This window comes from Xenopus laevis, chromosome 6L (assembly GCF_017654675.1).
Source record: "Xenopus laevis strain J_2021 chromosome 6L, Xenopus_laevis_v10.1, whole genome shotgun sequence".
Taxonomy (NCBI): Eukaryota; Metazoa; Chordata; class Amphibia; order Anura; family Pipidae; genus Xenopus; species Xenopus laevis.
In genome coordinates this window covers 68,567,663-68,585,513 of record NC_054381.1, presented here as the reverse complement: position 1 = coordinate 68,585,513, position 17,851 = coordinate 68,567,663, and the positions used below count along the sequence as shown (strand labels likewise).

The 17,851-nt window shown below is 39.8% G+C and overlaps 1 protein-coding gene across 1 annotated transcript in view; it reads right to left on the bottom strand.

The window, feature by feature from the left end:
• cdk13.L (cyclin-dependent kinase 13 L homeolog) overlaps nucleotides 1-16,671 on the bottom strand; it is a 34,615-nt gene extending 17,944 nt beyond the window's left edge. The window contains exons 1-6 of the mRNA XM_018267606.2: nucleotides 14,597-16,671; nucleotides 11,827-12,405; nucleotides 6,760-6,930; nucleotides 6,057-6,196; nucleotides 2,457-2,627; nucleotides 1,403-1,592 (exon numbers count right to left, since the gene is read on the bottom strand). Of these exons, the coding sequence (XP_018123095.1) occupies nucleotides 1,403-1,592; nucleotides 2,457-2,627; nucleotides 6,057-6,196; nucleotides 6,760-6,930; nucleotides 11,827-12,405; nucleotides 14,597-15,567 (2,222 nt within the window). The 5' untranslated portion in view covers nucleotides 15,568-16,671. The remainder of the gene's footprint in view (nucleotides 1-1,402; nucleotides 1,593-2,456; nucleotides 2,628-6,056; nucleotides 6,197-6,759; nucleotides 6,931-11,826; nucleotides 12,406-14,596) is intronic.
• Between the last annotated feature and the right edge of the window lie 1,180 nt (nucleotides 16,672-17,851).

Genomic DNA, 17,851 nt, shown 5'->3' with positions numbered 1-17,851 from the left:
GAAAACTATACCCCCAAAATGAACACTAAAGCAACAGATAGTTCATATTATATTAAGTGGCACATTAAAGAATCTTACCAAACTGGAATATATATTTAAGTAAATATTGCCCTTTTACATCTCTTGCCTTGAGCCACCATTTCGTGATGGTCTCTGTGCTGCTTCAGAGATCACCTGACCAGAAATACTTCAACTCTAACTGTAACAGGAAGAAGTGTGGAAGCAAAAGACACAACTCTGTCACTGTCACAACTCTGTTAATTGGCTAGTGTGACCTAAAATGTATGGTTTGTTGGTATGTTTGAGAGTACAGTGAATCCTACGATCCCAGGGGGCGGCCCTTATTTTTTAAAATGACAATTTTCTATTTATGATTACCCAATGGCACATACTACTAGAAAAGTATATTATTATGAAAATGGTTTATTTACATGAAGCAAGATTTTGCATATGAGCTGTTTTATGCAATATCTTTTTTTTAGAGACCTACATTGTTTGGGGGGTATAGTTTTCCTTTAAATGCTATAGAGACCTAAAGTTGTAAGTGACGCTGTGGAAAGAAATGATGTCAGTTATACCGTATCCCTGTAAACAGCACTAAATAAAGAATAACATAAGAAATTAGTGACAAAAGGACAATATTTACTGATATGTATGTGAGTTTGGTAAGATTCTTTACCAGGTCACTTACTATAATGCAAATCTGTTAAAGTATTTATTCTAAAGGTACAGTTATCCTTTAATTTTGCTTAAACATTTAGATACCATCGTGTTGAGTCCCTGACAACTTGCTTGAGCTATGTCAAGTGTACCTTTACCAGGCATTTTGTGTTGACCCGGGTCTAGGCACATACATCGGATTTCTGTGATGTAACACAAGAGTTTGCTTTTTTTGGCGTTGGCCAGGAGGACTGTCCAGTGATACTACATTTCATTCATGAAGTCTTTGGTTCTCCTATTCTTTTGACAATAACACTAGCATTCGGAATTTCTATCATGCTAGGCTGAAAGCCTAAAAAGGGTGTTACAAGATCATCATACTGGTTTATTAGTAGGATAGAACATTTAGACTACAATTTAATTTTAGGCTAACAGCACAAGGGGAGTTTTGATTGCTGTCTGGCAAAAAAAAAAAGAAAAAAAAAAAAAAAACATGCCAACTCAAGCTTGAAAAGTACCATTTTTTTTTTTTTAAATACAGTTTTTATTTACAGCCTTTTTTAACCAATAATGTATGTTAATATATTTGTTTACATTACACAAAAGATTAAACGAGCAGATAATTGAATAATATTGAATGCGATACAGTCTGTTTAAGTCTTAAATGCAATAAGAACAAAGAAATTCTAAGGAAATATAATATAATATACCCAAAAGAAACATATATAAAAGATATGCTTACCTGTTGTTAAGAAGAATGTTTGAGCATTTAATATCCCTGTGCAAAAAGTTCCTCTTATGACAGTAGTCCAGACCTTCCATAAGCTGTCTCATGAAGGATTTAATATGATGTTCATTGAAGTGCACTAGTCCCGATTCCAGGAGGCCCATTAAATCATGGTCCATGTATTCAAACACCAAGTAAAACGCTCCTAAAAATAAAAAAACAATAATGGACTGTAACTGTGAATATCTGAAAACCAGAAATCTGAATTACAGGAAGGCCATTACCTAGATTTGTATTTTTTAAAAATTTCTAATTTTTCAAACAGAATCTTGATTCTGGGTTGCACAGTTATTGTGTCATCTGCATACACCAATAATGATGTAATTATAATTAAATGCAGAACCAGGTGATACCTGCTTAGAACTATGTAAAGCAGAAAATGCACCACTGACAACTCTCTGTACACAATCCTTTAGCCAGTCTCCTAGCCATGTGTAAAAATCATAAGACCAACAGAACAGACTGTTTAGAGAGCAGTCTTTAATGTGGTACTGTATCAAAAGGTTTGGCACAATACAAATAGATCATATCTACTACAACAGTGCAATATTAGTTGCAGCCTTCAACAAGTGGTTTAATGTCTTGAATATCAATCAGGCAAAAACACTGGATACATAAACTACATTAATTATCTAAATATTGTTTCTTTCAGTCTTGAATTCACAATTACAGCCAGCAGGCACCATTTACAAATACAGTTATTAAGGCAAATTTGTCTGGCATGCCAAAATATGCAAAAATGAGTGACTGTGGGGGGGGGGGTGAGGAGAGCAGTGCAGCTAGACTAGTAAAATGGAAAGTGAAAGGATTTTTAATACATTTATAACAGGTATAGATGCTTTAATAGAAAAAAGAATGTGGGTTTCAGGTTTAATTTGAAAAGCACTTTTATTATATAAATGTTTTAGTGTACTGGACAGGTCTCCTTTAAAAATTATGGTCAAAATACTCCTTCAAAACAACAAAGGAAAAAAATATCTATCAGTTTGAAAAGAAAAATAACACTAACCTTTATCTTTTTTGAAGTCCAGAGCATCTTCCTTATCAGTGACAATTTCCTTCATATTAATAATACTCTGGTGGTTAAGCTGGCGCAGGATCTTAATTTCCCGAATTGCTGTGATGGGAAATCCTTCTTTCTCATTATCCAATCGTACTTTCTTTAAAGCCACCATCTCTCCTAGAATTCATAATATAAATATATTTTGCATAAAGGCAATTCGAATTATGATGCACTTAAAAAAAAAAGAGAATACCCTATCTATTGAACTAAAACTGCTGCAGACATACCACATCATGCTTATAGCTAAAACTGGTTTAGAGGAAACAAAGCAAAACTGGTGTTGCATCGGAATAAATGCATCTGCGATAGTAGCTGTTTACTATTACCATGATGATGCAAAACAATACTTGAAACTGATAAACATAGATCCAACTGAAGTTGGAGCAAGAGCATCCCTTTAACTTTTAGCTCTACAGCTCTCGGTCTCAGTAATCAACATCTTACCTGGCTGCTTAAATCACTGATCCTAGAAATAAGCTAACAGTTTAAAGAACAGGGAAACCGTTCTGTTCAATCAATAACTCATTAAAAGTTTTGCCACCCCTTCCTCTCCTGGTTGGCTAGGAAAACGTGTATATGAAGCTGGCTGCTTTACTCAAGAATCCTCCTCTCCTGAGCAGATGTCATCAAGATGTACGACTTTGAAGAACTGCGCATGTGGAACATTTCCCTGCCCGCTCACCCTTGTGCACAACAGTTTCTCATGGGCTGTTATAGATGAGAAAACAACAGCGCAAGAGCAGGACCAGGGCATAAGCAGCATGCAAAAGCAGTATCTAGGTTTAAAAAGGTCTAGGTGGAAAAGCTGGCAGCATGGGTAACCATAGCAACTACTTTAAGTGGTTCCGATTGGTTCCCGTTTTAAAGAGGGCGGGCATTGCTGGGTCCATTAATGTGAGTGATCATGGTCTGATAAAAGAACGCAGGCACAGTGAAGATGTTCTGCGAATGAGTCACTATTCCATTCTAATCTTTCTAGATCTCTCTGCAGCCTTTGACACAGTTGACCACACACTCCTCCTTAACATTCTACACTCATCTGGCATTCGGGACACTGCTCTTTCATGGTTTACATCTTCTTATCTGTCTGACCGTTCCTTTAAAGTTTCCTTCTCTAACTCTACTACTTTTCCACTCTCTGTTGGAGTTCCTCAAGGCTCTGTTCTTGGCCCCCTGCTGTTCTCGCTCTATACAACTTCACTAGGAAAACTTATTCAGTCATTTGGACATCAGTATCACCTTTATGCTGATGACACCCAACTCCACTTGTCTACTCCTGATCTTTCTAATTCTGTCCTTTCCCAAGTCACAGACTGTCTCTATGCTGTCTCCTCCTGGATGTCACAGCGCCACCTGAAACTGAACCTTTCAAAAACAGAACTCATATTTCCTCCAAGATCTTCCCCTGTCCCTCAGATATCACTCACCGTAAACAACACCACCTTTCATTCCACCACACAGGCACGCTGCCTAGGAGTTATCTTAGACTCACATCTGTCTTTTTCACCACACATTCAAACATTTGCAAAATCTTGCCATATTCAACTGCGCAACATTGCTCAAATACGACCATATCTCAGTTCAGAATCAACTAAAACACTGATTCAGTCTCTCATCATCTCCTGCCTTGATTACTGCAACTTACTCCTCACAGGTATTCCATCAAGTCACCTTTCACAACTCCAATCTGTTCTAAACGTGGCCGCTAGACTCATTCATCTAGCTCGCCGCTCAACATCAGCTGCTCCCATATGCATGTCCCTTCACTGGCTCCCAATCTCTTCTAGAATCAAATTCAAATTACTTACACTCACATTCAAGGCCCTTAATAATGAAACCCTATATTTCATCTCTAATCTCCAAATACACTCCTTCAAGAAACCTTCGCTCGGCTTCTGATCTTCGCCTCACTTCTCCTCTGATCACTTCTGCCCATTCTCATCTACAAGACTTCTCTCTGGCTTCTGCTTTTCTCTGGAACTCTCTGCCACAAGCTGTCAGACTTTCTCCTTCTTTCCAAACTTTAAAGCGCTACTTAAAGACCCACCTGTTTAAAGAGGCTTATTCGATGTACCTTAATTAATCATTGCTGTATCAAAAATGACAAAGTGTTTATATAATCTTAAAGGAGAAGGAAAGGTTAAAACTAAGTAAGCCTTATCAGAAAGGTCCATCTAAATATACCAGTAACCCCTCAAAGTAATGCTGCTCTGAGTCCCCTGTCAAAAGAAACACTGCATTTCTTTCCTTCTATTGTGTACACATGGGCTTCTGTATCAGACTTCCTGTTTTCAGCTTAAACCTCATTGCCCTGGGCAAGAGCATGCTCAGTTTGCTCCTCTCCCCCCACCCCTCCCTTCTCTACTGTAATCTGAGCCCAGAGCAGGGAGAGACTCAGGCAGGAAGTGATGTCACACCATTTTAATACTGCAGCTCCTATTCTAAACAAATAGAGAGTTTCTAGAGCTTTTTACTCCGGTATGGTAAAACATTCTACAGAATAAATATAGCATTCTAGCTTGCACTATTGCAGCTAATCTATTGGCAATAAAATGCCTCCGTAGCTTTCCTTCTCCTTTAATGTCTCAATTGTACCGTAACCTTTAGTTTGTAAACTCTAATCTCTAGGTCCTTCCCTATTGTACTCTGTAATCCTTGTTTGTTATCCACCATTTATTCCCTGTTTGCTATAACTGCAGTAAAGCACTGCGTATCTTGACAGCGCTATATAAATAAATGATGATTATGATGATGAATGCGCCTGTTGCGAAGTGTATCTATTGCGCATGTGATGCCTTGGTTAAACAGCATTTTTTTGTGGGATTTTTCTGTGCCAAACAAAGCGCTTTTCTGAAAACTAAGGCTATGGATCTACTGAAGTGCTTAGAAGCTGACCGAAGCAGGAGCACTATTAGACACTATTGAGATATGCCAATCCATGGAAACATTATCTATTCTGATCAATATTGATTACCTATAAGCACAGAAACTGACTTCTGCAAGTAGTGGTCATGTCATGCATGGTGTTTTGTCCACCCAAGAAACTGCACTCAAACAGCAAAAAAAAGCACAATTTCCCTAAATGTAAATTGTAAAAAAAAGAATTTCTCTCTCTTCACATCAAAGTGAGGTTTTGATCTGCTCTGGGGAGAAGGTGGGTGAGTTTTTATTTTTTTAATGTGGTAAATGTGAAATTGTTATGGCTGGGTGTAATAAAACTGTTGAGTGGGTGGGACCAGAGAGAGATGTGAATGGTGTACAAAGTATATAGAGAGAAATGTTTGGGATGGTGCACGGAAAGTGTGCAACTTGGCACAGGTTTTAAAATCATAAAACAAATGCAGCCTTATTGAAATGTTTAGTATTGTGGTGTATGGACAGTTTTGTGAATGCTCAACTATGCACAGGACTCATGCAAGAGTCTTTGAAATAAAAATCTGCTGATTTTTTGTTTTTAACATAAGCAGCTTTCCCTGGCTCCCAAACTTCCACCCTAGGCAAGTGCCTCCAGTATCCCGTACAAAAAGATACAGCCTTGTTACTTACCAGTATCTTTATCTCTTGCTTTGTAGACTTGTCCATATGTGCCTTCCCCTATAATGCCAATGATGTCAAATTTATCTACACAACGCTTTCCCCAGTCAATATCCTTTTCAAGAATTTCCCCACAGCGTGGACCACATATCCTTTTTAAATACAGAGAGAAAGAGGTAAGGAAATGCACAGCTTATCCCTTCTAGCATTTCATTCAAATGTACATTAATACTGTATATGTTTGTAAGTATGCACATAACTTTGGTTGCTTCATATTCTGCAAGTACAAAAGAATCAAGTTGTAGTGTAGGCTACATGAAAATAACTGAGTGTGTTGCATACAGAACTTAAAAAAGCATTGAATTGTTAACCAAGAATTTAACCAAATGTATACTTTACTGCAGCTTATATCAAGTTTACTTAGTTGCCCTGAGAAGTGTAAACAGAGGCTATGAAATCACTGGAAGAATTATAGCAGGTAGAGCATGGCTGCTGAAATATTGTACAGAGCAAAGGGCATCTACCAAATAATAAACTTAGAAAAACAAAGCTTTTCCGTTTAAACAGGGCAACTATAATGCTTTCCAAATCTGCTCACCCATCTAAAACAGAGGAAAGTAAAGTGTCCTGTCATCAGACATGTGTTCAATTCTCATATATGAGCTAAACATGTAAAAAAAATATTCCTATCGGTTAAATTCATCGTTTGGCTTACTTTGGTCTCCTTTTGTTCTTTGACTGCATTCGTTTTCTTTCTGGACTACAGGACATGTCTTCACCTTCAGACTGAGCTGCTGGTAGAGGTGGAAGAGGCAAGTCAGATAGCAAGGTTCGCAGTTTTCTTTCCATTTCTTTTACAGATTTTCCTGGGACACAGCCTTTGAAACTATATGTAAAACACAAAAAGACTCATTAAGAACATGCATTTAAAATTAAAAAAAAATCTCAATTCTTGCATGGCCACTAACAAACCTATTATAACATTTAAAACTTTACATTTTTCTTCTCCAATAAAAGATTGAACCTAGCTCTTGTAATAAAGATCACAACATTTTAACAGGTATAAAGTTGAAAAATGAACAGGATTCTACAGTAAAAAGAGAAATATTTTACTGCTCTTCTTCTGCACAGGGTTCAGAGTTGTAGTCAACATGCATTCGCAGTCTATGTGAAAGGTATAGCCATTGCTGGGGAAATTAGACCTAGCAGCCTTTACCAAAACCAGTGACACTAATCTGCCATTCCGAACAGGTACGGCAAATAGGCAGTATTGAGGGTCCAGTGTGGTGCCGTTTTGGAGGGAGACCTTTGGAGAGGGTCTAGAATTTCCTGATCCATTGAGACATAAAAACAATTTCATACAGTGAGAGCTGTGACAATGTGAAATGCAATCTGTTCCGTGGTTATACAGGCTGAATTGTAAGTCTTTTTAGAAAGGGACAAATACTGAAATTAACTTTGTACAAAAATGGACTGGTTTGATTGTCCACTTGGGAGTCACAAGAAATATTCACCCATCCCCAAGGCAAACTGGAGAGGATTAAAGGGTACACATTGAGCAAAAATATTATCCCCAACCAAAGGTGTGGGCTAACAGAGCCTGCATTCCGGTTGGGGCAACAGTAGTTTGTTTATTTATTTTTAATTGCCACCTGCCATCGCTAGGCCACCCGCACAGGGAGGGAGCTCCTGATATAAACAGCCATGTTGGGACACATGCATTTACGTAATGAGCGAATGCCACAACTTGCTCATTATTTACATGCACGTAACATCAGAAGCATATTATGCGCATTTGCTATGTAAGACATAGCTACTCGCACGGGGAGCTCCCTACTTGGGTGAGAGTCCTAGCGCTGGCGGGGGGCACCTTTGGCTGGGGACAAATTTTTGCTCAACAGGTCCCTTTAAGACACAGGAGCATAGTTACATAGTTAAATCGGGTTGAAAAAAGAAAGTCCATCAAGTTCAACCCCTTCAAATGAAAGCCCAGCATCCAAACACACACACCCCTCCCTTATATATACCCATATCTATACTAAAAGATATTTAGTATCACAATAGCCTTTGATATTATGTCTGTCCAAGAAATCATCCAAGCCATTCTTAAAGGCATTAATAGAATCAGCCATCGCAACATCATCCGGTAGTGCATTCCACAACCTCACTGTCCTGACTGTGAAGAACCCCCTACGTTTCTTCAAATGAAAGTTCTTTTCTTCTAGTCTGAAGGGGTGGCCTCTGGTACGGTGCCCCTGTTTATGGGTAAAAAGGTCCCCTGCTATTTGTCTATAATGTCCTCTAATGTACTTGTAAAGTTTAATCAGGAGCAGGCTAAGTAAAGTAGATAATTTATACAAAGGCTGAAAGCCTGTCCTATAAAACTGTAGTCCTAGTCTAAAAGGATGAACTTTCTGATGCTGTAAAGGTCAGTAGCTGTCAGAACTCCTGACAGTGAAGCACCACAGAGTATCTTAAAAATGCACATATTTTTCATGACAATTTTTGATGCAGTCTTGAAGCATACTGTTCAATAGCTAGTGTGGCAACTACTGTGAACTGCAATCATTCTACTGTATGTGGATTTTATTGGTGTTTAGAAGAGATAATGCGGAAATAATACACACAGCACTGAATGCATGCACTTAGGTAACCGTGTACTATTCCTTGTAGCATACTTATAAGCAATAGGTACAGAAAAAGAAAGAAAAAAAAATGACACACATATATACATACACACGCGGGTATGGATTGGTTATCCAGAATTATCGGGACCTGGGGATTTCTGGATAACAGATCTTTCTGTAATTTAGATCTTCCTACCTTAAATCTACTAGAATATCACCTGCCAGGGCCGATATTACAAATTTGTAATACCCTAAAGTGCTGCCCCTGGTCCACCCCCAAACCTCCTCCTTAAGCTTCCTATCCAGTAAAAACATACCTTTTGCTTCCTCTTCCTGAAGCCTCTCTCTGACATTGGTTAGAAACATCATCTTGCCCCCTCACGTCATAGCCCCACCACTCAACTGTATCCCCCTTCATGTGTCGCTACCCCCACTTGCCAGTAAGAAAATTTTCAAAAGGTGGCAACCTTATCTATACAGCTCCGCTTTTCCTAATTACATACTCCCTTCCTACTACTCTTGAGCTTGGCCAGACTTGTGAGATTATTTTTCTAGTGGTTTCTGACATATTAGGAGTATTAATCTTGGCTTAACAACTCTTTTTGAAAGCCCACGGTGTCAGCAACCTTGCCTATGAACTTATTATGTTAACCCTCAGATTGCTGGCTGAGTTGAGCCAAAATAAAAGTTTAAAATGCATACAGGTATAAGATCAGTTATCCAGAAACCAGTTATGTAGAAAGCTCAGAACTATGGCATGGCCATTTTCCATAGCTTAAATTTTAATCAAATAATTCACATTTTTAAAAATGTTTTTTTTTTTCCTCTCTCTGTAATAATAAAACAATACATTGTACTTGATCCCAACCAAGATATAAATAATCCTTATTGGACGCAAAACAATCCTATTTGGTTTATTTAATATTTAAAATTATTTTAACTAGACTTTAAGGGATACGGTCATGGGAAAACATGTTTTTTTCAAAAACCATCAGTTAATAGTGCTGCTCTGCGCAGAAATCCATTTTTCAAAAGAGCAAACAGATTTTGTTATATTCAATTTTGAAATCTGACACTGAGCTAGACAAATTGTCAGTTCCCCAGCTGCCCCAAGTCATATGACTTGTGCTCTGATAAACTTCAGTCACTCTTTACTGCAAGTTGGAGTGATATCACCCCTCCCTTTCCCCCCACCAGCAGCCAAACACAGAACAATGGGAAGCTAACCAGATAGCATCTCCCTAAAGCTGGCCATAGACGCAAAGATCCGATCGTACGAATCAACGTACGATCGGACTTTCCCATCTCCCGACCTGCCACTAACCATTCAGATCAAATAAAGTACAAAAGAACAGATCAGCCGATGTTCTACCTCTGACAGCAATCGTACAATAGTTATGTCTGACAAAGCTAGTGACAGTCTCCCACTGAAATTGTACAATCGGCAATACATGCAGAGATATAATCGACAGGCGACAGAAAATTTCTAACCTGTCCGATCGACCTCGGCCGGATGAAAAATGTCGGGACTCTCCACACACTGTCCTAAAATCGTACGAATCCACGATTGGATTGTTTCGTCTATGGCCAGCTTAAAGGTCCCCATAGATGCAAAGATTTCTATTGCCACACAACCGATTTTAGCGAAGTCCAACCAATCCTTCAAAATTATTGTACGGTTAGTGGGATTCGAACAATCAAACATCTTACGATTTTTCGGCTGACATCTGTCAGGAAATTGATTGGCCAAAAAAATCTTTGTAGGTCCCAGTGCAATCTATCTATGTTTGCAGGGCCAAGCAGGCAGCTACCCTTTGTTTTCCTGGCAAATGGTCTTTTTAGTTGATGGACAATTCGTACTATCGTTTCGAGATAATCGTGGTCACATGATGACGATCGGATCTTTTAAAAATCTCAACATCTATGGCCAGCTTAACACAAGATAACAGCTGCCTGAAAGATCTAAGAACAGCACTCAATAGTAAAAGCCAAGTCCCACTGAGACTGATTCAGTTACATTAAGTAGGAGAAATAACAGCCTGCCAGAAAGTAGTTCCATCCTAAAGTGCAGGCACAAGTCACATGACTGGGGCAACTGGGAAACTGACAATATGTCTAGCCCCATGTAAGATTTCAAAATTGAATATAAAAAAAATCTGTTTGCTCTTTTGAGAAATGGATTTCAGTGCAGAATTCTGCTGGAGCAGCACTATTAACTGATGTGTTTTGGAAAAAACATGTTTTCCCATGACAGTATCCCTTTAAGGTATGGACATACCTTAGAAAGCCCCTCATCTGGAAAACCACAGGTCCAGAGCATTCTGGAGAACAGGTTCCCCCATACCTGTACATCTTTTTTTAAACTAAAACGGCTCACTTATCCTTTAAAGTGCAGGTATAGGATCTCTTATTCGATATCCAGAAAGCTCTGAATTACGGAATGGTTGTCTCCCATAGACTCAATTTTATCCAAATAATCCAAATTTTTAAAAAATATTTCATTTTTCTCTGTAATAATAATAAAACAGTAGCTTGTATTTGATCCCAACTAAGATATAATTAATCCTTATTGGAAGCAAACCCAGCCTATTGGGTCTATTTAATGTTTAAATGAATTTGGCATGAAGACCCAAATTACTGAAAGATCCGTTATCTGGAAAACCCCAGGTCCCGAGCATTCTGGATAACAGGTCCCATACCTGTATAATAATTTGTTAGCCCTTGGGAAAAATAATCAGAGAAAAAGCACTGCGTATCTTGACAGCGCTATATAAATAAATGATGATGATGATGAAGAAGCAACTTAGGGAGGTTTGCCCTTTGCCATCTCCTGTTGGTAACTCTCCTAAAGGAAATGGGAGGGGGGGGGGTCACAATGCAGTCATGCCCTCTCTTTGTATCTTATCCAGTTGATGATCCAACCAGTAAGCAGAGACACTGAAAGACTGACCTCCAAATCAATGAAAATAAATGGAAATGGTATATCACCCAATTCCATGTGCCAACCAATCAGAATCATTTGGTAAGCCAACAAAATCTAATAGCTAAAAGATAGTTTTACTTATACATATTAACAGAAATAGACAAATAGTATAAAATTAAAAAACAAACAAAACAAAAACCCAAGTGTCAGGCAAAATAAATATCACACTTACCTGTCACCATAGCTGGAGAGGACAGGAGGCAGAGGTAGTGATGGAAGTGCAGAAGACAGGAGTGCCAAACATGAAATCTTCTCTGTGGTAGATGCATCCGATTTGTGTGTTTTGGCTTTTTCTTTTGGAGTGCATATCTCCTGTTTAACTGAATCTATTTTGTTTACTTTACCAGTAGACTTGGCAGTTTTTTCAGCTGTAAGATTATTTTCTCTGCAGGATTCTTGACTTTGTACTTTAACTTTGGCTTTCTCACTTTTCTGGGATGGAGATAGAACCTGGGCTGTTTTTGCTTTCTTTTGTTCTTTAGCATGGTTTGCTTGCTGTGAGTTGCCGACAACTTCTAACTGTCCCTTAACAGGGGTAGATACTTTGCCAGCTTTTGCTTGGGCTCTGGCAGCCTCTGCTTCCCTAGCTTTTTTATTCTTGTTCAATTCTGCTGCAAGGCTGCTTTTAAGAGTCAGTGTGCTTGGAGAGATACTGGACTGTCTGCTTCTGGATTTGGACGCCCTATGTCTGCTTCGGGATCTAGAATGGCGTGGTTTATAAGGACTTCTACTCCGTGACCTAGCTGATCGCCTGTTGGACAGAACACACAAAAAAATATATATATAATATTTTGTAAGTAAAGAAAAATATTAAAACAACATTGTGTCTGAGTGCACAAAAAGCATACTTTTGCAAATAAAATGTTTCCATACACTCGAGTCAGTGTTTCAAACGGGCACCAAAATCTAGTTACCATAAAGAAAGGGCACACACAAAATATAAAGGAAATAAGTACTGAAAAACCATCACTTTTTGTAGGGTTGATGCTTTCTTGCTTTTGTGGCTATGCCCGTGTTTGTTATGAAATTACTGGTAGTCTGGTAGACTTATTTAATTCTGTACAACAAATCTTGTTGTATTAACAGGAATTTTCTTAGAATGTTACGGTCTACACCATAATGATGGATATTATGGGGACTATTTATCATGCAAAACATTGTAGAAAAACATTACAGGTGATGTTACCCATAGCACAAATCAGTAATTAGATTTCAACAGTCACCTACAAGTTTGAAAACAAAAATCTAATAGGTTGCTATGGGCAACATCACAGTTGTTTTTTTTGTCTGTTTTACACATGATAGATAGGCCCATTAGGGGAGATTGTAAGCCTGATGCTACCTTAGGTACTCTTCTTGAGGTTTGCCATTGCTGCACTATGGAGCCAAATTTACATATAAAAATTGAACTTTATCTTAAAAATACAAGGGGAAGCTCTGCGCCAAACCTGGTAACCTGCCACACATTGCCGCGTGAAACAAGGTTCTCAACTAGTCTCATGGTAGGAGGAGCCCTGATTAAGCACATAACATACTAAAATTTAACGTGAAGGCAAACCACCCCTTTATAAGTTCAGGAACCGATCTTGAAAATTCAGCTAGATGTGAAAATTAAACAAGTGCAGCCCTGTAACATGGACTTATCAGAAGAGTCCCTAAAATGTGTGGCTGCCCCTTCATGACCTGCAAATCACACTTTTATGCTTTTTGGGGCACCTCTGTCACAGGTCTACACACAGCAGACCGACTTGTAGCTCTCTGATCGCAGCTCTGTAATATAAATATATATGTAACTTAGACTGTCTAGGCTGGGAACCAAACAACGCCACATTCATCCTCCACTATTACTTTTCAACAGTAAAGTTGCACACATTACCACACAGGTATACAAAATGAATCATAAAATTGTTAAATAAATGTTGTATCCTTCCACGTAATTCATTACTTGCTCTGACTCCCCACATTAGGCACATGTCAGGTTATATAATAAAAGGTGGTTTGCTACAGTTCCACAGTCAAGTACAGCAACCAGTTAGCAGCATTCAATAGTCACCTGTTCAAACGCATCTTATTGGTTGCTGCAGTGTACTGCAAATCGTGCAGTTACCAAATCCCTTAAAGGATTGTTCACCTTTAAATTAACTTTTAGTGTGATTGCAATTGGTTTTCATTTTTTATTATTTGGGGTTTTTGAGTTTAGATTTGTATTCAACAACTCGCAAGTTTGCAATTTCCGCAATCTGGTTGATAGGGAATTACCCTAGCAACAATACATCGATTTGAATAAGAGACTGGAATATGAATACGAGAAGGTCTGAATAGAAAGATAAGTCACAAAAAATAGCAATAACAATACATTTGTAGCCTTACAGAGCATTTGTTTTATAGATGGGGTCAGTGACCCCCATTTGATAGCTGAAAAGAGTCAGAAGGAGGCAGCAAATAATTCAAACACTATAAAAAATAAAAATGAAGGCCAATTAAAAAGTTGCTTAGAATTAGTCATTCTATAACATACTAAAATGTAACTTGAAGGCATAGGGGGGTTATAACATGAGTTACAAAATTCACACCAGAACTAGTATTTCATTGCAACCAACCTGCATAAAGCAAATAGCATGGGGTACTAGACCTGCTACAAATTTCACAATGTTTACACACATTACCCCAATTGTAGTTAAACAGTTGCCACACTATCCTTTTTCACAAGCTGCCTATAGGAATTTAGAGGAAATAGAACCACAGAACTTTACTTTTGTACAGGCCAGAGAAAACACATACTGCTGTCATTCAGATGGTATCAGACTACAGTCCTGGGATACCCTTTAATTAGTTACCATTTCTTTATCAGATGGGATGTTAGAAGTTTAACACCTGTTTGGGGGGGGGGCACCTCGATTGTGTTTCTATTATTGCTTACAAACACTCTTGAGGCCACTCACCTGCCTGCTGGACTGTACGGGCTGCGGGATCTTCTACGAGGTGGTGGAGAATTGTCATTTTTATCGCGGGGTCCAAAGCTGGGAGAGCGCCGGTTCTGGCGGCGGCCACTGTACCCTGGACTAGGGGAGCGGACGGGACTGACCGATTTCTTGCGTTGGTTCCCCTGCAGTAGTGAAGACCTAAAAGCCTTGTCGTCCCGGTATGCCTTTGGTGGCTGCTTGTTGTAGGCCGAAGCCTCCTCTCTTTTCGGCCTAAACAAGGGCACAGGCCTGAACTCTGTCTTCTTCCCTAGATCGCACGGCGGCCTCCATGTAGGAGCTAACATTAGGGGTGTGGGGACAAGCAGTTCCCCTATTTCTCCCCCTCTCCTCCGATCCTGCGCGTCTTCTCGGCGGCGGTGCTTAGACTCGGGCCTGCGAGAACTTTTCCTTCTACCGCTTCTCCCCGAGTCCCCCCGTTGGCGCAGAAGACTGAGCTGGGGAGGGTGCAACCCTACGGGCGAGGGACATCTATCTGAGGCCGGGGATGCACCAAGGCCTAACCCCAAAACCGAAGGTGCAAATGGTGGCGGTGTTGGAACTTGCTCGCCTTCCGAAAGGTCACCGTCAGACAGCGAGCTTACATCATCGTATTCAACTGTAGGAGCAAGGGCTCGGTCCTTCCTGACCCCACTCCTCTTCCCCGACCCTCCACGGTCTTTCCGGCGTCTCTTTCTCTCACGGTGCATTTTGTGGCGTCTCTTTTCCCTTGAAGCAACCTGGCTCTGTTGTCCATCCGTGGGTCCGACCGGCTCCACCGGACAGTCTAGCATGGCCTGCTGTTGGGCCCTCCGCTTTTTTCTCTCATGGTGGCTTCTCTTCCTCCTCGAGTCGTCTCCGGGCCTTCGGTGCTGGCCTGACACCGAAGACGCCGCGGAAGACGAGGCAGAGGAGAGGGCCGCAGGCTGGTTAAGGTCTGAACTGCCCGGCATCGGGGAAAGTCTCCAGTCTCTTCCCAATGTGCCTAGTTGCTTCTCTCTCCTGCCATTTACTATGGCTGCCAGATAATGAATCCACTTTTCAGCTGCTTTATTCTCTTTCTCGTCTCTCGTGCATACAATCTAGGAAGTGCTCGGAGTAAAGGTTCTGAACAATATACACGTGCGTGGAACTCTAATGCGAGCAATCAACTTGGCCTCAGTTATGTCAGAAATAAATGAACTTTGCCGCATGTGGTACCGTGGCACGCACTTTCGTTGTTTGGCTGTGTAAATGTCATTCCAGCCTGGCCCAAAGTAGCCCCAAATACCTGTATTTAGAAATCAAAACACGAAGGGATAATAAACCAGTTCCCAGAGCCAGACAACGTTTTTTTCCTTAATCCACACAAAAATAAAGCAGCGAAAGCTGTTGGTTTACTGGAACGGTTATCCAAGATGAGGTTTGAGGGGAAAAAGTAGAATTTGCAATAAAATACGTTCAGTTGAAGATCAGTAGTTCAGAATTCAATACTTCTCAAAAGTCAGCCCATGGCAAGGCTAAAGGATACGTAGAAAGAAATTAAGCTACTTATATATATATATAATATACCAGTCCTACAAAATTAAGTCCTGACTGATCCGGATGAAAAAGGGAAACCCACATTCACGGTGCTGACTGAACCTGTGCCTCTGCGTCCCCAGGCATTTGCTGCTTTGTAGGCAATGGTCCAGTTGCAGTGCTGTCACACAGGCCCGAAATAGGATGAACGCGGAAGTGCCATCGGCTCCATGTTCCTAATGCTACGGGGTTAATATGGATCTCCTGCCCCTTCAACTTACACCTCCCACCTCAGCACATGGCAGAGAGCAGGTTGTTGGGTCAGATACGAAAAATCCTTTTCATATTGGAAAGGAAAAGCTTAAAATGCAGCACGTGAGGAGGCATCGCTGTTTTTCCTGTCAGCGAAGAACAGAGGTTTCCTTCGGCCCGATATTATTGTACGACAAGTGCAATGGTTATATTCCTGAGCAATGCTTTCGATGGCAACGAAACACTCCAGCTTCCCCATACGCACTCTTCTTACCGGCTTTCTAACCAGGAAGGGATTACTTTGAGTTTAACATAGTCCCTCCTTCGGCCCATTCTCCTCCTCCTTGGGTCTGTTGATTTTTGCGTGCGGTTTCAGTTTCACTCGTTTCATTTCAAACTTTCACTAAAAATCTAAAATACATGAGAGTGATGCTGCCTTTGTTGTGTGAAACTAAAGTTATAACTAGAAAAGAAAGCGAAAAAAAAAGACAGAAAGGTCTCTGTGGGAATTCTAAATAGGGAATAATGCTTAAGAATATTAGGAGCCACTGAGAGGTACCATGGCTACTTGACTATTCTGTAAATTCTTAATATTCTGTAAATTCTAGCCTTATAAAGTGCCCAGTAATGTAATCTTATGCCACGTGAAACTTGTGTATGAGAACAATTGTAAATGTTATAGTAAAGTGCACTTTAAAATCTTAGAAGTTCCATGCCCTGTATTTTTTTTTTTTAAATAGAGTTTCCCTTATTCCCTGTATAATTTATCACCTACAACATTTTACAGAGAAAAATGTATGGGTCCATTTACTAACATTAGCACTGATCAAAACACTCTTGGACAACAATCAGATTAATAGCGATTTGACTTTATTTAAGCGTACGTATCAATTATATTACAGCAGTGGGTGTGCAAAACTAACGTGTTTCGTGCATACATACTCTGCACTTTTTTCAGAAGACACATCTACAATTAAATAAAAGTTCCATTTGTTTCCAATATTTAATGCACTAGTGCAGTTTTGCCCAGTGTTGGTAAATGAGCCCCAGTGAACAGCATGAGTTGACTCCATATATGCTAGGTAAATACAGATTATGTGGAAGATTTCAATGTTAAACTGTTGTTCACACCCAGATTTGGTCAACCATACTGACCATACTGTGCAACAGTCTGGCAATTTATATCAGCTCATGGGTCAGGTTCAACTGCCCATCTATCAGTCCTATGGGATCATATTTAATCTGCCCAAATGTAAAATTTCATCTACCGATGGACTATAATTCATCGGTTGATGCAGCAGCTTCTCTTCCCCCCCCTGTCAGATCTATTTGGCCTTCTCTCTGTATGATCAGTCCTACTGTATGACCAATACTGATTGTTCAGATACCGTTTTGGTTCAGCCAATGTTTGGCCTCTTTTTTTCATACGTTACAATTTTCAGTCATGTTTATTGTTACAATGAAATAAGTGTAAAGGCCATAGAA